We start from the raw sequence: 23,651 nt of genomic DNA on the forward strand, positions 1-23,651 counted from the left end.
GGAGGGAGCGTACTTAAAACTGAATACCATAAAAAGTCCTTTGGAGAGCTGTGTCATTGTAACCAGTGGGAAATAAATAAGAAGAAAGCATAAACAGATGGCATTAGTAGATGTTCTCAACACAACTCATAATGACTTTACTGTCAAACTTCAATCTGAGTGTCTCAATTTAGAATTGACTCCCTTGTTTCTTTTTCATCCCAGTTAGTGCTCTTAGGGATGTAGAGAGCTTTTCATGCAAAGACACTATGTTAATAATTTCATGAAAGTCCCATAAAGAGCCCAATTTGAATACAATTTGAGATGGAATGTTATTTTTGCAGTTGATGATTTGAAAGGTTACTTTTAATCCATTGAATAAAAATACTCAAATAGATCGGAGGTTTTTTATTTGGCTATGAAAATGTACTGTTGATGTATGCTAATACCCACGAAGGTAATCTCCTAGTCCTGAGTGTTTACTTCAGATCTGTCCTGTCCTTTAAGGAGAGGTACAAGAATTCATGATTTCTGCCTGAGAAAATAAATACAAGATGTGGAACTATATTCAGAACACATTTCCCATAGAAGATGAGCTAAAGTGCTAATTGAATGTAGGTAATTTTCAGATTTGGAGACAAAAGTAACATTAGCTTTGAATCTAGTCTTTAACAGTAATGACCTTTTGCTCATCCTTTAACTTTTTCTCATGCTGTATAGGATAGAACTAAAGAGGTTTGTTCAATAAAGCTGGCTTCTTTAAATTCATATGCAGTTTTTTCTTACTCCCTTTTAAGTTGATGTCCAGGAATTTGCCAAAGTTTAAGGTCTAGCCTTTTCTGGAATTGACCAGCCCATAGGTAATGCACCTCTGACACAGTGCTCATTAGTCCTGGCTGGTTTTAATTTTTAATAGAATTTTCACATTCAAGTTTTTCCCAAAGATCAAACCACATTTATTTCTGGAAGTCCTAGACATTAGTCACTGTAAGAGAGAAAAACTGCTGAGATTTGCTAGGACAGTTGAAGGTCAGATTTAAGTTCTGTGTATAATGTTTAAACTAAAGTTATATCAATTGTACAGAATGATCTGTCTTTGGTGAATGACCATTTTGGGCTTTCTAGGACATTTTCAGGGCATCATAGATTGATAATTTTGTAGAATATAATAAAAAACCAGTGACTAAATATTAAAAACCAAGCTATAAAATACAAGATCCAAATTTTTATTAGATTTAATAGGTATAAAATTAATCTGCTAGAGTTAAAAATTGCCTAAAATCTTTCCTTTTCTTCAATTACCTCAGTTTGAGCTCAGTTTGCAGATTGGCTTGGTTCCTGGGATTCCACTTTGAGACATGACATCTAATTATTTAGTTGAAGTTGTAAAGGTGAAATCTTGGAAGTTGCTATTTAAAAAATTTCCAAGAAGTGTAAATTGATTTAGATTATGTTGTATTGTTAATAACAATTACCTCTTTTCTTACATCTTGCTTTTTCTGACAGATCCTCATTTACGTTAATTCTATTCAAGGGAAATTTGACCATTTGTCCAACTTGGGGGAATCTTGATCAGATCAGTTATTCCAGTTTCTTGATGAATGAAGGTTGTAGATACAAACACATAACACAATACTGTCCAGGGAGATGTGTTGGGGGGTGGGGAGTTGGTGGTTGAGAAAGCTTTAATTTTATCTTAAAAAAGACACAAGGAAATAAAATAACACAAGATAATGAAAGATACAAGGACATGATGTTTGGTGCTGCTGGTCACTTGGAAACTTATAGCTTGGAAAGATACTTGGATTTTAAAAGAATTATTGAACTGCTAAATAATGTTACTACTGTTATTATGTAATGTTACTACCTTTCAAACTTAGATGGGATTAAAAATCCTTGTTTTAAGAAATTTGTATTTGTTTTCTCTTATTTAAACTATCTAAATTATACTTTAGAGATGGTTCAATCCATACATTTGATAATGTCTTCAATTTTTAAGGCAAAGCAATAATTGATTAGATGCTTAAAAATCAATTATCCATTTGACAGTCTACCTCAAACTTTGACTTTTCATCGAGGATAGCTCCTAGACTTGCAGATAAAGCCTCCAAGGATTAAATGGAGATCTACAATTCTCTGCAAGCCAGACATTTAAACAGTAGCACATGTCAAAAAAGCAAGCTGTACTGCAGCTGTAAAGAGTTTTTATTTTGAGATACAGGACATTTCTAACCTTAGGGAGTGGGATAGTTTAAAATCAAGTGTAAATCTTTTGAGTGTTAAGAAATTGCACTGTATATATAATGCTCTCAGCAGACTGTAGGATTTACATTGTCAAGAACTGCTGAGGCTCTGACAAGGTTACCTGTTCTCTCCTTCACGACCATCCTCAACCCCAGGCACTTTGCTCCCATCGTTTAAAGTTTATTGAAATGCCCAGATAAAGGGAAAAAGAAGTTGCAGGATTTGAGAAATACTCAGGTGTAAGAACTATTAGCAGACATTTTGGAGTTGGAGTGTTTGAGAAATGTGTGACTAGAAAAAAGGAGATGGATGTCAAATGAGGCATGTAAGTGTAGCTGGCAATAGAGCCAGGAGATTTTAACTTTTTAAATTATTAAATAAATGGTACTGATAATAGCTTGACACTGTGTGTCAGGTATTGTTCTGACAATTTTTCATTTAATTCTCACAAGTCCATGCAGCAGATATCGGTATCATACGGTTACAGTGAAGGGAGTTAGTGACTTGCTAAAGTCCATACCCTTCACAGTCCATGCTCTTACCGTTGAGCTTTGCCCTTTTCATATGGGACATATATATATATATTTTTAATACATACAAGAGCTGGGGTATAGGCCAGAGGTGCAAGTGGTGAGAGGACTCATCAGACAGAGTGGGGGAGCAGAACAGGCAGATCAACAAAGTACACTGCTGAGAGGAGCAGCAGGCAGGTCAGGAGAAGTCTGCAGTGCCATGTGCTCACCTCTGGAGCGGGGATCGAATTCATGCTGAAGTGACTTTAGCTTCTCAGTGCTGTGCTTTAACTCTCTGCTCCAACAGGGAGGGCCTGCATATGGGACAGTTTAATGTTTGGAGAAGTACAGAGAGTGGCTTAAGATTCATGTTAGGTACCCAACACCTATCATTTAAGAAGATACAAAATTACGTCACAGTGGGTCCCTGAATGCCTCTCCCTGCTTCTATGTCTTCCTCTCATTCTGTGATCTTTTTCTCTGGTGTGATTTTTGGTTCAGGTTTTGGTAGAGAAACTACTTTCCTGCACTTCTTGGACCCTGTTTATTTAAGTGGCAGCTTTGAAAACGATTGAAAGTAGACTTTTCAGCCTCCTTTCTGGAGCCAGAGCAACATTGCCTCCTAGACAGTAAGCCTTTCTGTGGCCCCACAGAAAGTGGATCCTTTTAGTCTTTATTTCTCACCTCCCTATCAGTGCTCAGGAATTAGCCTTAGTTGTCCATTGTTGGTTCTGGTGACTTTCAGCACCCAGTTTGGGCCCCTTTCACCATTGTGAGTCTGTGGGAAAACAAAAAGAACAATGCTACTTTTTGTGATGGGGGGTGGGGGGAGTCTTATATTGCCTGAGCTACCTTGGACAGCGCTTATTCCTTGTTTTCCGGCCGTCAATAGGTGGCGTACCTGAGTACTGTGCCCGGCTTCTTCCCTACTCCCCCACTTTGCTTACGCGCAGGCGCACCTTGCACACTAGTGCTGCACCCTGAGTTCTCGTTTGGGGGCGCAACCGCCAGCCCTTGCGGTTTACGATGCACCCTTGTGTTGGTGGTGGACATCCTAAGTTCTGTGAGCTGTTTTGACTTTAAAAACTTAGATCGTTTTGTAAGGATATGTAAAATTATTTTAACAGTTACTTTTGTACTGAAAGGTTACATTTCCTGCCTCCTTAGTAGATAAGCAGTGGAGAGAGTTAACAGCCTAGGTGTGCTTTGGGTTAAGTGATTGAAACAATTGAAATCCCTGTTAAAACAATTCACAGGGATTTGGAGAAGACACGAATTTGAACTCATAACCCTCTAAAGGTTTACCTTATTAAGTAAGAGCAATGATGGAGTCACGCATCAGTATGGTGACTCTGCCTGGGTTATCCTTTAATTTATTAATCAATATATGCTGAATGTTTATTGGCAGAGACTGGGGGATTTAACTGTCGTATAAACATTAACTTCATGGAACCTGCATTCCAGTGGGAGAAAGAGACAATAAATCAAGATTGTGCGTGACACCCAAATACATTGCCTCTGAGGGCATTGGTTGGCATTTTTTGTATATGATGTATCTGAGAAGGTGGCCAGTGAACAGTAGTGTGCGTGTGGCTCATGAGGCGGTATGGACCTCTCTTTACCCCCAAGGGTGGACTTATGTTTGGCCACGTTTCCTGCTTATTCTCTCTTCTGCTCCACTATTAGAAATAACCGTGGTGGGCTCTCCCTGGTGGCATAGCGGGTCAAAGCACAGCACTGAAAAGCTAAAGCCACTTCAGCATGAGTTCGATCCCCACCAGCCTTGGTGCGGCAGATCCCCTTCACCCATCCCCCACCCTGCGGCAGATCCCCTTCACCCCCTCCCCCCACCTCAGTGTACTTCGTCAGTCAGCCTGTTCTGCTCTCTGCTCTGTCTCTGGTGGATCGTCTCACCGCCTCTGCACCTCTGGCCTGTACCCCAATTCTGTATGCATAAATAAATCTAAAAATAAAAAGAAATAACTATGATGAAAGGCAGATAACTTCCGAATCTCATACTTATGGAGGAGGGCAGCTGAGTCTTGGGGAGCCCACTATCTTCAGTAGAAATGTAAACAGAAGTGAAAGTGACTATTTTCCAGCAAAGAATTCTAGGGTGTGTATCTAAATGAGGCAAATTCAGCTTAGGAGTCTGCCTATTAATGAGCTTTTCATTAACATCAAATCCAAACAGGGATACTTCGCTAATGTGTTTATCTTGAGCATTCATAATATTAATATATTAAATCATGTTTATTAGTATACTAATAGTCCCACGAATCAAGTAAAATGAGAACTTTCCCTTTACCCTCTCCCTCACTCTCTTTCTGCCCTCTTTTACCTCCCTTTTTCCTTTTATATAAACCATATCAAAATTATTTTTTCTTTTGTAAGATCTTCCTTTAAGTAGAACCCCTCAAAATATCTTGTGATGAAAATATTTTAAATTGCCTGCTGGGCATGGCTTCAAACAGACACAAATTGACTGAGGTCTCTTCATCACAACACAGAAGAGGAGGCAGAAAATTGTTTAAAAAATATATTTTGGACTTGGAAATATTTAATCTCCAGTAATAACACTGCTCTACAGTTGATTTGTTCAGCTGATGATGGCTTTAGGAGGTAATAGATACTTGATTTAACTGTCCTGAATAATTCCAAATTCTGTAGAAAAGCATGATAATTGATTTAAAGAAGAGGCGCATTTTTTTTTTCTTTGTAGTGATAGAGAGAGAGAGGTGTGTGACAAAGTAGGTTGGAGTAGGGAACTTCATAACTACCAATTAAATGGTTTTGTGAGCTTCCTACTTGTAGATTTTTTAGTAGCTAGAACATTTCTGCAAGTCAGAACAGCACTTTTCCAACACAATAATTATCATTTGCTGGTGTCGCTGGGTAAAGCCACATTCACACATCTGATGGTCGCCATGTGACTTCTGAAAACTGCTTCAGATGAGCCCAGTTGGCCAGGTTGGCTAAAAACTAGGTCCCCCACTTTTCAAAACAGAAGGGGAAGGATGGGATAGGTACATTGGTTGAAAATGTGATTTCTGTTCATTTGAATCTTGTTGCTTATTTTATGTTCCTTAAAAAAGATCCCTTCCGGTCACTTGTTCACCTAGATGGACTCATTTAAATGGTCAGTGGTGGCAATTATCTTCTAAATGTTGACAGATGCTTTTGCATTATTCATCAAAAGTTTCTTCTATCACTGGAGTAACATGACTTGCACAGTACTGAAAATGTTTTCTGAAATTTAAAGAAAATGTAGGCCTTGCTGTTACTTTTTTATCCTTCAGATCTGGAATGTGGGGATAAAATGTTGATGTTTGAATTATCCCTGTTCTGCTAGAGGAGAATAATTTCTGATTACAGTACTTATCAGCAATTGGAGTGCTGAATCAGTCGCAAAATTTTTAAATAGCATGCAGACTGGGACGTAATTGTCCTGCGAATAGAGATGTAAGGAAGCAGGCTGGAGGAAAGAGGTGTATGTTTCTTAGCTGAGAGCTGTGACCTTGGGCAGGGTGAACCGCTGTCCCAGGAAGGCAGGGACATCTCCTGGGGGCTGTTTTGTACTGCACCGCACTATGCGTTTGAAGTCCCGTTGTCGCAAGTGCATGCATCATGTTCAAACAGCAGACTTGCATTTGTCAATCGTCCTAGCATTCTATGGGGACTGATAATCTCTTTTATAAAAGAGTGCCATCCCATTTTTTAAGGCTTATAATGTATTTGTTGGATATCTACTCTGGGTGTACTTTATGCTTGTGAGCTTACTAGAATTACCAGGATTGTCTTTTATATTTTGCAAGGTGACTAAAATGTGAACCAGAATAATTTTTTTTCTTTTTTTTTTTTATTAAAAAGTTTATTTTTACATCATTTTTCACATTTTTTTTCCATCTCAATTGTAATCCCCACAGGTTTCCCATCACCAAATCACCCCTGTGCCACCACCATAGTCCCGTGCATTTCCCTCCCTTCCCCCCCCCCCCTTTTTGGATCCCGTTCCCCACTCTACCCCCACAGAATGTCTCTGGTCTATGGTTGTTCATTATTTTTGTTATTTTCTCGCCTGGTCCATTATACTCCTGCTATGAGTGAAACCATCCGGTATTTTTCTTTCTCTTTCTGAACCAGAATAATTTTTAAATGAAAAGTTTGTAGGGGTATAGAAGTAACTTTAGGGTTATATAACTATTGCAAATATTTTTTCCCCTTAAAAAATTAGAAAATTTTGTGGGAGTGATAAAGAATATTTTAAATTAGAATAATTTCTTCCATTATTATATAAAAAACATTTTAGTTTTTCTTTTAATTTTCAGATGTCTTTTCTTGTACTTATTTTTTCGAACAAATAGCATATTATGTAGCTTAAAAAGTTTTTTTTTTTTATTTAAACATTACTTGTTAATTAGAAAGGAGGAAAGGCAAAAGAGAATAAAGAAGAATAGGAATTATCTGGAATCCTTTTTTTTTTAAGATTTTTTAATTTATTCATACAAGAACTAGGATACAGACCAGAATTGCAGGGGGAAGGGTGAGAAGATTCACAAGAGACAGAATGGGGAACAGAATGGGTGGATTGACCAAAATACACTGTTAAGGGGAGCAGCAGGTGAGACAGGAGAGGTCTGCTGCGCCATGTGGGTCACCTCCCTGGCTGGGGATCCAGTGTGGCTGCAGTGGCTGCCATAGTGGCTGCTTTAATCCCTTGCACCATCAAGGAGGCCCCCCATCTGGAATTTTTTAAATCTTTTAAAGATTTATTTATTGATGCATACAGAACTGGGATACAAGCCAGAGGGTACAGGGGCGGTGCGAGGTTTCACCAGAGATAGAGTTGAGAGCAGAACAGGCAGATCTACGAAGTACACTGCTGAGGGGAGCAGCAGGCGGGTCAGGAGAAGTCTGCCACGCCATGTGGATCACCTCCGGGATCAGGATCCAACTTGCACTGAAGCGGTTGATGCCAGCTGGCAGTGCTGTGTCCTAACCTGTTATGCCACCAGGGAGGGCCTCATCTGGAATTGTTTTTTTTTTTTTTTTTTGAAAGATTTGTTTATTTGTGCATACAGAACTGGGGTACAGGCCAGAAGCTCAGGGGCGGTGAGAGTCTTCACCAGAGACAAAGTGGGGAGCAGAACAGGCAGATCGACAAAGTACACTGCTGAGGGGAGCAGTGGGCGGGTCGCCATGTGGTCACCTCCGGAGCAGGCGGGAATTGAACTCATGTGGAAGTGGCTTTAGCTTCTTAGTGCAGTGCTTTAACCCGCTGTGCCACCCCATGAGGGCCCTCATCTGGAATTTTTTAATGCAGTTTTGGGTGTAAAGTTTTTCTAGGCTTTTCTCCTTTTTACCATGATGTACAGTATACCTAGGTGATATGAAAGTCTTACCTTTGAGTGGTTCACCAAAGTGGGGGAGTACCAAGAGCCCAGTGAAGATGGTAACTACTAAATAAATCTCCCAGAATTAGAGGGAAGCCAGGAATGCAGCCTCAGTGGATAATAGGGTGAAATCTCAGGGACAGGCCAAAGACCTGCTGGAGAAATTTACCTATTTTGAACTTTGGGTTCTGGGAGAATGAAATATTTTGATTAGGAAAGAGCTCTACCTACTAGGGTGAATCTGCTAAAATCTGTGAGGCTGATAAAACATCCCAAATCATTTTTATTTACTATCCTCAAATCATGTTCTCTCTTTCACATCTCTGGAAGTGACAACACATTGACTACCATTTCAGCCAATACTTACTGTTCATCATTTATAGTGTATCTTATGTAAATCACTGTTTTCTGAGATAAACAAAAATCAATCCCTATTATTTACTCATAAAGTACTCTGTTCTCCTCCTTCCCACCCCTCCATGGCAATAGATATGAGTTGGGGATCTCTTCACTGGAAAAAACAAATTCCTCAGTCCAATGAATGGAAATGTCAAGTCACTATTATGTGCCAGGCACTTGTGTTGTATGCCCAGGAAGTCATGAGACCCCAAACACATCCCCAGAGGCTTTCTTAACACTCACATTTTTTGCTTATCTGGTGAAATATTATTTCTTGTTTTAAAATTCTTTCCATGAACAAGGTTAAACATTTTCTTCTATATTTATATTGGTCTCTACTTCTGTGATTTGTCTCTTCATATCCTCTTGTCTACTTTTTTAAAAAAAGATTTATTTATGCACACAGAACTGGGGTACAGGCCAGAGGTGCAGGGGCAGTGAGAGGATTCACCAGAGACAGAGTGGGGAGCAGGACAGGCAGACTGATAAGTACACTGTTGAGGGGAGCAGCAGGCGGATCAGGAGAGGTCTGCCGTGCCATGTGGATCTCCTGGGGTAGGCGGGGATCGAACTCATGCAGAAGTGGCTTAAGCTTCTTAGTGCAGTGCTTTAGCCCGCTGTGCCACCAGGGAGGGCCCTCTTGTCTACTTTTAATTGAACTCGTTTTCTTTTTCTCATTAATTTGTAGGAACCCTTTGTATCATGGATATTAATTCTTTTGCTGTTATGTATCTTTGTGAATATTTTTCTCCTGATCTAGTGCTTATTTTGAATCTTGTCAATAGTTTACTTGGATATTTTTAAATGGAGTTAAATGGACCATCCTTTCCCACTAGGACTTCTGTTCTTTGCCTACATGATAGGAATTGTGAAATCCTCACTCTGGAAAAATTTCTGGGATGACAGACTTAGTTATATAACATTGTGTATGTGGGTAAAGTTGCCAAAGCCATAGTGGCTGAAATTCACGTCCTCCATTTTGCTCATCTGAAATGTTGTGTCACGTGTGACCCTCCCATGTTTTCTGTTTCTGACATTAAGACCAGTTGGGTGTTGGTCGTTGCTCTTTCCTGCCTCCTCCTTCCCTGGACTCCTGTCTCTTTCTATGTTTTGGTCCTTTCCTGGTCGCTCTCTTCCTCACCATTGAAAGTTTTGTAGGGGCTCTCCCTGATACTGCAGGGTTTAAAGCACAGTGCTGTGAATCGATGGCCACCTACTGCAGCATGAGTTCAAACCCCAGCCAGGGATTTGGCTCAGCTGACCTCTCCTGTCTTGCGAGCTGCTCCCCTCAGCAATGTATTTCAGTCGATCTGCCTGTTCTGCTCCCCCCAACTCTGTCTCTGGTGAATCCTCTCACTGTCATACCTCTGACCCACACCCCAGTTCTTTGATGCATAAAAATAAAACTTTCCATGATTTTACATGGAACACATGCTCCCTGTAAGGTAATTGTGGGCCCTTCTCAGCCCTATCTATTCCTGCCTGGTGGTCACCCTGGTACAGCTCAAGCAGTGAGACTGTTATATGTGTGTGTTAGCAGGCATGATTATTTCTGAACATAGACTCAAGAAATTTTATATCCAGATAATCATGATTTTAGTGCTAGCCCTCTCTCCCCATCACCCTCCTATCCCAGAGTAGGTTATTTAGAAAACTTTATAGCACATCTGCTCTGATTATATATGTGAACTTTGCTGCAAAGAAGTTTTCAGCCTTTTTTTTGTTAATCTTTCTCCCATTTTTAGATGAAAAAAAAAAGATTTCAAGCTCTGGAGTGCAGTGATCTGGAATATTGACTCCAATCAAAATGCCACAGATAAGCTGTGATAAATACTCATTCAGAGATGTTGATGTGATATTTAATTAAAAAAGGGAAGCTTGTGAGATTAGGGTAAGGGTTTGGCTGAAAATAAATGATTGGAAAAATGAATCTGAGGGATTCTCCCAGGCATTTTCCTACCATCTGGGGACCTGTTTTTTGTTGTGTGTTTTTATTTTAGCATCAATCCCCCTCCCCCCCCACACACTTTCATGAAATGAATTACACTTTCTTGACCACCACCTCTCCCACCCCTCTTTTTAAACAAAAGATGAACTGCATAAACCAGTAGTTGGTAAAAAATCATACAGGAATTTGATTGTAAGAATCAGCAACCACTGGAGCTTATGAGTTTGTTGGAATATAGAGTAGCCATTTCCTTTTATGACAGTTAAAATAAATGCAGGCATAGGTAGAAATAAATTAGGCAATGAAAACTGCAACAAACTCTTTTCTGTGTTTAGCAGGCATAATGCACTGTGTAAGTACCCTGTAGAGTTAGTTTCCCTTCATAGAGATGACTCTGGACAGGTTAGAGGAAATGAGATCAGATGAAATGCTGATGTTGTTCAGGCTCACGCCAAGCAGAGCACTCTCTTAACAGTACATACAAGTTAGAACAGGTCTGAAAAAGTGAAGTAGAGGCTAGAGAGGCTAGAGAGAGGCAATACTGATTATTTCAACACCGGAAGAAGCTAGAGAGAGGCAATACTGATTATTTCAACACCGGAAGTTCATGTATTTTCATCTTGTTTTAACTGGATTATTTCATATATTAATGGTGGTTGTGAAATCTTATGCAAATGTTCACAGACAAATAAATAGTAACTCTTTACTTCTCCCATGAAAGCAACACTAAATTTAGTCCTAGGTCTCGTGCAGGGGTGCTGATTGCCTCCCCCTGAGTACATGCTAAGTGGTAGCAGTCATAGTGACTGGCATTTAAATGGGCCTCAAAAGTGTCTGCGAGAGCTTTTAAAATGCATATTCCCAGGAAAGAAGGCTCTTTGGAGATAGTCTAAGAGTCTGTATTTGAAAACAAGCCAGGAATGGGAACCACTTGCTGCACTGGGAGAAGCTAGGTTTTTCTAAGCACTGTGCTTCTGTCTCCTCACAGTCGGGTGTACTTCCATTTTACAGCATGTCATTTTGACCTGACTACCAGTCAGAGAATAAGTCATACCTAGAAATTAAAGTGTGGCATGGTAAACTTTTGATGCCTTTTAACATGCCTGATTAGAGATACATTTAGGCTCTGATATGACAGTTCTTCTAAAACTAAGAAAAAATATTTTACTGGCTTTAGGGAATGTCACGCCTTCCTGATAGAGGTGAATAAATTGTCCCAAGCCTAGTGTCACTCACAGAACAGGCAAAATTAGGAGTAAGCAATATGTGAAACTGACTTTCCAACTTTAATAACAAGTGTAAGGTCTGATTTTTAAAAAGAAAAGATTTATTTTTATGCATACAGAACTGGGGTACAGGTCAGAGGGGCAGGGGCGGTGAGAGGCTTCACCAGAGACAGAGTGGGGAGCAGAACAGGCCGACTGATGAAGTACACTGCTGAGAGGAGCAACAGGTGGGTCAGGAGAGGTCTGCCACATCGTGTGGTCACCTCCGGGGCAGGCATCGAACTCATGCTGAAGTGGCTTTAGCTTCTTAGTGCTGTGCTTTAACCTGCTGCACCACCAGGGAGGGCCCTAAGGTCTGATGTTTTTTAATGTGGTGAAGAAAGGGTAATTCACTTAAATATGCATAGGTGTCATTTCCATACTCTTAAGTGGGGAGGAAAAATGGGCAAAGACCTAGAATTTTACAAACTTTAAAAGTACACCAAGTGCTCCTATTTGATCTTTAAGGGTTAGATTCAAACTCTGTCTCTTCTGAATTTCTCCATTTTTCACTTCCCTCCACTCCCTTTGCTTATTATCCTTGGTTTTAGCTTCTGTCTCCTACTTTATTGTTAATTTTTACATGCTGTTTACCAGTGTCATCATCCCAGGAAGTAGTCTTGCATAAACTGTCCAAAAGCTAGACTTGGTATATGACAGATTACTGCTTGGTAGAAGAGGGTCTTAGGAACCAGCAAATTGGTTTTTACTTTTATAGTGCATACATTTAGAGAAAGACTCATGATCACTTTTAACCCCAAGATCATGGGTTAAAAACCCCATGATCCCTTAATTAGTAACCTAGATGTGACTTAGAGAAAGATATTCCACTTGAAATGGAACATGAGCTGGCCTGGGTTTCAGAGCACCAGATGTTAAACCTTGATTCTGCCATTCACTAACTTTATGACTTCAGACAAGTTCTTTACTTCTTTTAATCTGTTTCATCTACTGTACAGTAAAGGGCAATTTGTTTTCTCTACTTATTTTGTAGGTACTAAGAGGAATAGTTGAGATCATATATGTCAATAGTCTTTACTCTGGACATAGTAGACTTCCTGGGAAGAGAAAACAGATACCTTATCCTGCCCTGAGAGGTGCTGATTTAATTGATATATTGCGGGCTTTGTGCTCAAAACTTGTAAGAAGGTCCCTAGTACTTTTAATGTTTAGCAGGCTGGAAAAGCATTTAAATGCCTTGTTAGATGGCAATGTCTCTAAAAAGGAAAGCCAGTCTTTATAGTGACTTGGGAATTTTACCTTCAAATATCTAGTACAATATCACATCACTAGACAAATGATGGGACAGGGTATTGGTCTTTTTTCTCCTTGATTTACTTTTTTTTTTTAAAGATTTTTTTATTTTAAATATTTATTTATTTACTCATACAGAACTGGGGTACAAGCCAGAGATGCGGTGGGTGAGAGGATTCACCAGACACAGAGTAGGGAGCAGAACAGGCAGATCGACGAAGTACACTAATGGGGGGAGTAGCGGGCGGGGCAGGAGAGGTCTGTCACGCCATGTGGTTCACCTCCAGGGCAAGCAGGAATCGAACTCATGCCGAAGTGGCTTAAGCTTCTTAGTGCTGTGCTTTAACCCGCTGCGCAACCAGGGAGGGCCCTCCTTGATTTACTTTAAAAAATGATTTTCAAAACAATATAAAAGCTGAAGGTTATTTTCACTCTGTGTGTGTAGAAGCCAAGTTCTAGTGTGCTACTTGCTACCAGGTTGGTGCTCTCGACCCCTGGTCTTTACCCCCATCCTCTTGCTCAGTAGCCACTATATTGTCCTCAGATGAATAGTGGTTTTTACTGTGGTTAGTTGGGTCTTTTGCTTTGATTTTTTTTTTAAAGATTTGTTTATTTATGCATACAGAACTGGGAGGTACAGGCCAGAGGTGCAGGGGTGGTGAGAGGATTCACCACACACAGAACAGGGAGCAGAACAGGCAGATCAGTGAGGTACACTGCTGAGGGGAGCAATGGGCTTGTCAGGAGCCATGTGGATCACCTCTGGGGTGGGGTTTGAACTCATGCTGAAGTGGCTTTAGCTTCTTAGTGCTGTGCTTTAACCCGCTGCGCCACCAGGGAGGGCCCTGCTTTGATTTTTTTAATGTTCTACATCTGAGACTATTATCAGATTTATCATTCGATAATTATCTTTACTTTCTGACTTATTTTACTTAATATAATATTCATGTCCCCAAAAGCAGGATTTCATCTTTTTTTTTTTTTAAATAACTATTTATTTGTGCATACAAGAACTGGGGTACAGGCCAGAGGTGCAGGGGGTGAAAAGATTCACCAGAGACAGAGTGGGGAGCAGAACAGGCAGACTGACTGAAGTACACTGCTGAGGGGAGCAGTGGACGAGACAGGAGAGGTCTGCCATGCCATGTGGGTCAGTTCCCTGGCTGGGGATTGAACTTGTGCTGCAGAGACTGACAACGCCACAGTGCTGTGCTTCAACCCATTACACCACCAGGGAGGGCCCAAGATTTCAGCTCTTTTAAGAGTTGGTAATATTCTACTGATTTTACACACACACACACACACACACACACACACACACACACACACACACACCACAACTTCTTCAACCAGTTATCTATAGAAGGGCATTTGAGTTGTTTCCATGTCCTAGTTATTATGAATATGCGGTGAACATAGGGGCACAAAAATCTTGAATTAGTGTTTTCCTAGTTTTTGGATAACTATCCAGGAGGGGGGGGGTACTGTTAGCTCCTATGATATTTCCAGTTTTAGTTTTTTAAGGAATTTCCAAATTATTTTCCAAGGGGCTGCCCCAATTTACTTTCTTACAACAATGAACAAGAGATATTTTTGCCACACACTCACCAATACATCCTTGTTTCCCAGTGTTTTTTTTTTTTAAACAATCCATTTTGCAAAATATAGTGACAGTGACCTATTTTAAGTAGAAAAGTAATGTTTTTGATCTTACATTGAACTGGAAGTCTACATATTAGATGGAGCCAAAGTTTGCATTTTAAAATTCATACCTCTCCTGTGGGATTACATTAAATAAAACCAATAAAACTATATTGTTAGGAATTCTTACCTGTATTTCACTTGTTTCCCAGGGCTAGCAATTATGGAGCAGAAGCAATTGTTGAATATAAAATAGGTCTCACTAAGATGAAAATATTATGTGAAAGGCTTTACTATAACAGAAAATTTCTGACATTGAAATGAATTACTGATTTGTTCCTTTCACACATTCTTTTGACCTGAACCCTCTCATACATCTTTATCAAGTCGGTAAACATATTGACGATGCAGCTAAGATTTACAAATTCCAAAGTGTTATGTGAACTAATTAGTTTCTAAATGCCTTTGAATTAATCTTATCTTCTCTCCAGAAGTGATTGGAGCAATAAGGAACAATAACAACAAAAAAATCAATAAACCCACATTGTTTGCTCTTCACTGGGGAGTCATGACTTAATAAAAGTGGAGCTCTCCATGGCTGCAGGGAAGCACATCAGTTCTCAAGGTGATAGAATTTGACTTCAAGGCTGATATCGGGCAGGAAAGAGTTGTTTATGTCAAGCCATTCACTGAGAAAGAACAGTTGTATAAAGATCACTGATATTATTGTTAATATAAGAGATGTAGATCTTTATCAGCTTGTTTTTTTTTTTTTTATCTAAGTTCTAAAAGGCTTTTGGATGAACTGGAAAGATAAAGTATTATTTATGAAAGCTAGGTCAACTGTTTTATGGACACAAAGAACTTAGCGAGAAGTGCATGTTTTTGGTTGAGGGAAATGAAATGTCCAGATTTTCAGTGACTTTTTGAGGTCCACATGGCCACTAGTGATAGACCCAGAGTGAGCTCTCTCCTGCTCTGACCCTGTGGACTGTCACCCTCAACTGTGTTCCCATTCAGGAGGGGTCAGTACTCACTACGTATGGGGTCCCACTTACAGTTCGGTCTGTGCTGAGAGGTAGGCCTCTGCATGACTTTTCTCTGATATTTTAGGAGACCTCCCTTTGATTCCTTTGAGAGAAACATTACTTGCAATATTTGGGCATTTTTTCCACATGGAAACTAAGTTGTTTTCAGAAGCAAATCCCTTTTGGTCATGTAGATATACTCTAAGGAAGCTGGCAAAAATCAGCTCGCATTTTTAATATAACATTTTGCTGATTTTATCTCAGAGAATCTGGAAAATTTCTTTGACTCTCTAATGCATAGTTTGATGACGAGTGCCCAAGAATAGATGTATTTACAGAAGAGCACAAGTGATACTGTCATATGGCCTTAAAGGTGACCTTTAAAACAGAGTATGGGGAGGACAGCTGGTCTTCTTATTAAGTTGGAGATTTTTCTTTTAGACCTTCTGAGGAACAGAGGTAGGGAATATATGAATACACATATGCACACGCCCACGTGTGAGTATATACAAACACATGCATGTGTTGTTTACTTTCTGTGTTTTTCCTCCCCATTCTTGCTGATTTAATTATAATTTTGAGCAGGTAGGGGACTGGGAGAGTCATTCTCTCATCCTTTCTGCTTGAATATTTCCCACACTTCTAGGTAACCAGCTTTGTTATTTTCAGGGTTATCTTGATTATGTATGTGTCTTTTTATAATGATAAAGATATTTGCATATTGGAAAAAATTTCCATCTTTTACTTACATAAACTGTGTATGTACTTATTTATACATTGCCTTTTTCATTTATTGTTAGAGTCTGGAAATTATTCCAGAGCAGTTCATGAGATCTTCCATATTATCTTTCATAGTTACATATGAGTTTATCCAGCCAACTACAATTAGCCTTATTTCTACCCTAAAGAGAAGACAAAACCAATCAAACACATCATCATAGGAGCCTCAGAAACTTTATGCTGAGTGACAGGAGTCAGACACAAAAGGCCATCTTTTGTGTGGTTTTAAATTATGTGAAATATCCAGAAGAGGCTCACCTCTAGAGACAGAGTGTGACTTAGTGATTTCTAGAACTATAGGTAAAAGTGGGGGGTGACTGCTTTTGGGTATGAGGTTTCTTAATTATAAACTAAGTTCATCACAGAACTCTTAAGTTTATGAAGGACATCGAAGCCTACATTTAATACATTTAAAACATGTGGATTTTAATGTATGAGCTGTTAAAATTACCTCCATCATGTGGTATGTATGACAGTCCCACAGAGTGTATTAAAGGACCAAATCCTCTTAGATATCACATAGTGGAAATGTTAGGAATCTGCTCCCACATGCTATATATTTTCTATTGTGTTACTTCAAATCAGAATTGTATTTCTTTATAGCATTTTCTGCCTGAAGGATTTAGTGAACTAATAACCCCAATGGAAATTTATTTTCAATGGACTGTGACAGAAGCAATAGATTTGATCCTTTGAAAGAGTTGAATTCTAAAGGACCTTGTAGACCACTTTGTTATGCCTTTCATTTTACAGTTGAGACTCTGTTAAGAGTTTAAAACTCTGTGTAATAAAGTGAGAAATATAATCCTCCACTCATCTGTTCTGCTCTTTAAATATTTATGCTATTCTGTTAAGCAGCCATTAAAATAATTAGTAAGATTGTGTAGAAGCATAGAGAGCTGTTTATAATACAAATCAACAGCAGCTGAGTGCCAAATGGCTTAAATATGATTCCAACCAATATGTCAAATTTGTGTAGATAGTGAGGTCTGGATCATTAACAGACAAAACTTGTGTGTGTGTGTGCTAGATGATGAGCTGGTGGGCATTTCTCCCTTAATATTCTTGAAGGTCACTGCCTTTTGTCCTAAAAAACACTCAGGCTAGCATGGACAATGTGGGCCTCATGCTCGTAGCTCCCTCAACTTGTCACCTGGGTTGCAGATCCCCTGAGATGCTGGCGTTGCTGTAAATGTGTGTGCAGGGGTGTTATCAGCCTACCCTACTGGGTGCCTCTTGGCACCTCTGTTTCTTGTCCTCACTTATGGAATCTGCTCTTCAAGTCAAAGACAGTGTTTCTGTGTCGTCGGCCTTCCTTCATTATACAGTCCTGCCCCTGGAGAAAGGAGTACCTCCATGGACTTGTTTCTTAATGTGACCTATTGTCCCTGGCCGATGAAGTCCTCAGAGAATTTTTGGGAATTGGCATATTTTTAAATTAAGTTGACATTTTAAATGAAATCATTTGTCGTTTTTACTTGCTGTTCATTTTTGGACAATATTTAATTTCTCCCTCTGATGTACCCCTGTCGCTCTCCCCCATCACCATAATCACCTGTGACCCATAGCCATTGGACTCGATGACTGTATCTTGATGTACTGACACTCTCTTCTGTTTTCTAATTACTGGTGTGGGATGGACAGTGTGACTGTTAAGAAATCACATCTCTGACTTGCATGCTCCCAATGAGAGTTGTGCAGTGAAGAGTCCCTTTCCTCACATGGATGAAACCAAATCTCATGTTGTGTTCTCTGGTTCAAAAGAAACATTTCTTTATTACATATTTGATATGTCAGGTAAAATAATTAAGAACATCTTATATTTCATTTTCCTTCCACTGTCATACCCTAAACCATGCTGTAATTGGTGCAGTTTTCCCTTGATTTTCTTTGAAGAAAGAGTTCTTAGAGGAAATAGTGAAAACTGGTTCTGTTTGCTTTATCTTTAATGAGTGCCTTCAACATGCAATATTAAACTTTGGGGGTCAGTTTACCTTTCCTGGTGAAGACCAATATACTTAGCCAAAAAAGCCAGACTGTGATGTTGTTGATGTTTCCTTACTGTATTCTCTTATCTATTTCTAACGCAAACTGCTTGATAAAGGTAGGTGCCCAGAGTCAGCTGTGCTGTACTGGTTATTTATGTGCTTAAGTTTCAATTGGTGAAATTAAGGCTGTTTCTAGCTGATATAATAAATGTATATTGGGAAGGCTGGTGCATAAATCACAAAATCAGAGGAAAATGGAAAATTCGTTGTCCTCAGGAAGAGTAAGTGTGACAACTATGGCATCTTGAGGTGGCCACCAACTGCGTTTAAGTCTTGGGCATTGAAGTGACTCAGTCCATTGTCATCAGAGCTGGATTCAGGATTGGGAGGGAGTCAGGTTTGTTCAGATTGCAGCCAGGTGCCCATTTCTTAGTGCGGGTGATATGCAGATCATCAATTGCACTTGAAATGGGAGTGAAGTATTTCTAATTACCAATAAAGGGGAGGCATGCAATGCCAGTAGATGACATGTCCAACAAGATTCATCTAAAGGCAGAGAAAATTTAAATAAATAGGATAATAAATGATTTGGGTGTTGCCTGTGTGTAATCATCAAGTTATATTCCTAGGTGGAAAATACCAGCCGTTTTAATCCATCACCAAATGTTTTATGTTCAATTGTGAAGATTTGTTTTCTTCTAATTACGTATGAAAGACATTCAGCTTTTCTTAAACATACACAAATACAACATAAAGTCATAGTCAGCCGCCAGCTAACTTCTGCAGTTTTTGAAGCATTTTGCCATTCGAGTTTCTGTGGATTGCATTTTTTTTTTAAAGATTTATTTATTTATTCATACAGAACTGGGGTACAGGCCAGAGGCTCAGGGGCGGTGAGAGGCTTCACCAGAGACAGAGTGGGGAGCAGAACAGGCAGATCGACGAAGTACACTGCTGAGGGGAGCAGCGGGCGGGTCAGGAGAGGTCTGCCACGCCATGTGGTCACCTCCGGGGCAGGCGGCAGGCGGGAATCGAACTCATGCGGAAGTGGCTTCAGATTCTCAGTGCTGTGCTTCAACCCGCTGCGCCACCAGGGAGGGCCTCTGTGGATTGCATTTTAAAACATTATCTTAACATGTTTTTACAACTGACTGTATAAAAATTTCCAAGATTTAACAGAAGTCTCAGTCCTTGATTTATGACTATCAACCTAAAGATTAAATGATCATTGATTTTGTTCCAAAAATATGTTGCCGTTAGAACAAAAGATGACTTGGTGCTGTAGTAATGCTTTGTTTACCTGAAGTAGGATTTTATTTCAGTCAGTGGTCAATAAGGTGTTTCATTCTAATGATTCAGTTCCTAAACAACTCTTTCTAGAGTTCTACCAAATTGATTTCTAACTCTTACAGTCTTTAGGGGGCGATTTGGAGTTTTTATTTGATGGCAAGTTTTGTGAGCACCGATGGATATGTGCATTTTGTGAGAGCTGAATGTACTCTACTCTCTCTTGCAGTTGAAAGATGCATGAGTGTGATGCAGTCGGGGACACAGATGATCAAGCTGAAGCGTGGGACCAAAGGACTCATCCGGCTGTTTTACCTAGACGAGCACCGGACCCGCCTCAGATGGAGACCCTCCAGGAAAAGCGAGAAGGCAAAAAGTAAGACCAACCTTTGACTTATTTGGTTGGTTTGAGGCAGTAACTGGTGAAAACTTCAGATATGTGGAGCTTACATATTTTTTTGTAGGTTTTGGGGTCAGTTGTTAAGTGATGTGGGGAGACAAGAGTGAGTGTTGACTATTTTTGCTTTTGCTTTTACAATTTTTTTGAGAATTTAAATCCAATAAAATATTTCTTGCTCTATATGAGGAACTTGATATATGTAAAATTCAGCTGAAGTCTGAGATTTTTATAGCCTGACACATTTTATTTTCTGATAAAATATGGAGGACTTCATAAATCCAGTGGACTTTGAAGTGTACTGATGAAGTTGTTTTAATGATTTCAAGTAGAATACCTTCTACTCCTGGAGAAAAATCCCATGTCTTTGACACTCAGCACCAAATCCTTATTGAGTCCCCTATAATGTCCTTCTCATTTGCTCCCCCTTCCTGTTTGTACAAGAAGCTGTTTTGTGGCCTGTTGTGATGTCTCCTGACTAGTCCATTCTTCTTTTTTTCAGTTCAGATACTTTCCTCTTCCTGTAAGCATAGAAGACCTTAGACTTACATGCTAATAAGCAAATTCATTATCTCACACAAGAAACTCAGAGATGGACAAACCAAGACATGGGCTTGGAGTTCTAGCTCTCTGCCCTCAATGTTCTTGGCTTTGTCTTTTGTGTGTTCATGTTGTAACTATGCAAAAGAAACATGGTTCTCCATCCTGGGACTCTTAACTGATATGCTCTTAACTGATATGACAGTGAAGATACAGAGAAGGCTTTCTCTGCTGGTGCTTCCTTTTTAGGAGTGAAGATTTCCTTTCCAGACCTTTTTCTAACAGCAGGACTTTTAGGACTGCCCTGTGACTTGTTGGTTAGAACTGAATTGCATCCCCACACCTTTTTGATCAAGGAACTAGGAATGGGGCCAGGGCAGTCACCCCTGGGGCTGACTTGGGTTCCACTCCCCATGAGCCATGTGAGACTAACTGAATACCAGAAGAAACTGGTTCTCTGCTATGAGGTAGAGGGGAGGAGTTTATGTTTTTTTTTTTTTTTTAAGATTTTTACTTTTTTATGCATACAGAACTTGGGTACGAGTCAGAGGTGCAGGGGTGGTGAGAGGTTTCACCAGAGACCGAGTTGGGGACAGACCAGGCAGATTGAGGAGGGGAGCAGCGAGTGAGTTAGGAGAGGTCTGCTGCGCCATGTAGATCACCTCTGGGGCTGGGATCGAACTCACACTGAAGAGACTGCAGCTAGCTTGCGGTGCTGCGTCCTTACCTGTTGTATCACCAGGGAGGGCCCAAGTTTATGTATTTATGGGCGGCCTGTAAAATGTGTAGCATGTATGATTTGTTGCTGCAAACAAGCAAGCAAACAAAAAAACAATGTTTAAAGTGTTCTTCCCTGTCAATGCCCTCCTCAGTGCTGTTTCACTACCAAATTATGCTAATCTCTGGCCTATTCTTTCAAGGTCCATAAGCTAGGCTCTACCTACATTTCCAACTGTGTCTCCCATGAATCACCCTATTGAGCAATCCAGCCTAGCATACATGGCTCATTCAGTTTCCCAAGTGGACTGGGTGTTTGTTTCTGCCTCTTCCCCAGGCAGGTGCCTCCCCTCACACCCATGCTACTTTCCCCTATCTCCTAAGTGCAGCTCCCCCATCACCATCTCTCTGTAAATGCCAGTCACAGCTAGCTACACTATGTGGTCACCATTAATTTTTTTCCCTTTCAACTTGTTTGCACACATATTGGCTCTAGGTCTTTTATATTTTCCTGCATAAATATATAAACTATAAATTTGACCTATTAATCAGACCCTTTACTGCCTGTCTCGTTGTGCTGAAGGACGTATCTATCCTTCATTAATAGATTTTAACCTGCTAGGTCAATGTCTAGGCCGCCTGAGGTCATGAGTGGCAATACATGAAGAAGGCTCTTAGCTGGAAGTTATGGAGTTTGTACTTCACACATGGACTTAATACCACTACTCACAGACAGTGAATTTGCTCATACTTTTTTTTTTCTTCAGATTTTAAGCAATTTTGCTTTCTTTTTCTTACTCTTCACCTGCCATGTCTGTCTCTCTCCATCCCACAGTACTCATTGACTCCATTTACAAAGTCACAGAGGGTCGGCAGTCTGAAATATTCCACAGACAAGCTGAGGGGAACTTTGACCCCAGCTGTTGCTTCACCATCTACCATGGAAACCACATGGAGTCCCTGGACCTCATCACCTCCAACCCCGAGGAGGCCCGCACCTGGATCACAGGCCTCAAGTACCTTATGGCTGGCATCAGTGACGAAGACTCCCTTGCCAAACGGCAGAGGACCCATGACCAATATCCTCTCTAAACATTTATTTTTGAGCTTTGTGTATGTTGGGACTGTGTGAGGTGCACGGGTGTTTGTGTGTATGTGATACTTGTGAGTGTGACATGAGGATGAAATTGAAATTTGTTTTCCCACATTTGAGGCATTAAACCACTCTCCTTCCTGTCTCTTTCCCCTGGCCCCCTCTGCCCTCTCCTCTCTCTTACCTCAGGTAAATGAATGCCTACAACATAGAGAAATTTCATCTTGTGTGAACTTGGGGACAGATTTCTGAGATTGAATTTAGCTATACAATTTAAGAGGTCTCCAAATATATCCTAGAATTTCTTAAGAGAGATGAGTTAACTGGAAAAGTGTTTATTTGGATTAGAGATAATCAGACTTTGTTACAAAGTCAGTGTAATTTAACAAATACTTTAAAAATTTCAGTCAGATACCAGGCACTAAACTCTTCCTTCTTTCTTTCTCTCTGCTTTTGTTTTTTTTAATAATAGTTTTTTAAATATCATTTTGTGCATTTTTTCATCTCAGTTGTAATCCCTGTGGGTTTCCCATCGCCAGATCACCCGTGTGCCATCACCATCTTTCTCTCTACTTTTAACTTCCAGTTTGGAAACTGACCTAATCATACTCAAGGGAAATTTTTCTTTTCTTTTTTAAATAACATGCCCTAAATTGCTCAGAAAACTGAGTGTGGATCTCATTCTTGACTAAGGCAATTCTTGTGGTCCCGCTGTGCCTACGTGACAGGTAATGAATGCATTTGGTCCGATGGCTCATGTGGGTGGGGTGGAGCAAGCAGATGAGCAGGTGTGGCCTCAGTTTCCTTTTAGATAAAGTGAGGGGATTAGACCTTGACTTCTTTGTTCCCTCCACACTCTGATTGGCCTAAAGTACTTGGCCCCGAGTCTAGGGCAGGAGCAGGCAACACCCCTTACTGTCACTGGAGTGTGCGACCTGTTTTTTTCCCCTGGACTGGTGATTAACTTGTGCTGCACCAGCTGCAATCGCTCACCCCAGGTATTGTTGGAGTAGAAGAAATGTTCAGCCAGTGAAAAGGATTCTGACCGTGTGAAGGTCTGAGCTAATGAGCCATGATTTTTCATCAATATTCGCAGCATGCAGATAAATGCGAGCAGGAGTCATAAATGAACAAAACACAGACAACAACTTTCTGTGACTTATTCTGTTAGTTTGCTTTTTTTTTT

General features: G+C 40.1%; 1 protein-coding gene across 1 annotated transcript in view; it reads left to right on the forward strand.

Annotated features, from left to right (window-relative positions):
• The window catches only part of PLCH1 (phospholipase C, eta 1), a 126,011-nt gene that overhangs the window by 32,451 nt on the left and 69,909 nt on the right, over positions 1 to 23,651 (forward strand). The window contains exons 2-3 of the mRNA XM_004682327.2: positions 19,948 to 20,094; positions 22,208 to 22,451. Coding sequence (XP_004682384.1) covers positions 19,948 to 20,094; positions 22,208 to 22,451 — 391 coding nt within the window. The remainder of the gene's footprint in view (positions 1 to 19,947; positions 20,095 to 22,207; positions 22,452 to 23,651) is intronic.

The sequence above is a fragment of the Condylura cristata genome, unplaced genomic scaffold (assembly GCF_000260355.1).
Source record: "Condylura cristata isolate star-nosed mole 26May11 unplaced genomic scaffold, ConCri1.0 scaffold00014, whole genome shotgun sequence".
NCBI classification, from domain to species: domain Eukaryota; kingdom Metazoa; phylum Chordata; class Mammalia; order Eulipotyphla; family Talpidae; genus Condylura; species Condylura cristata.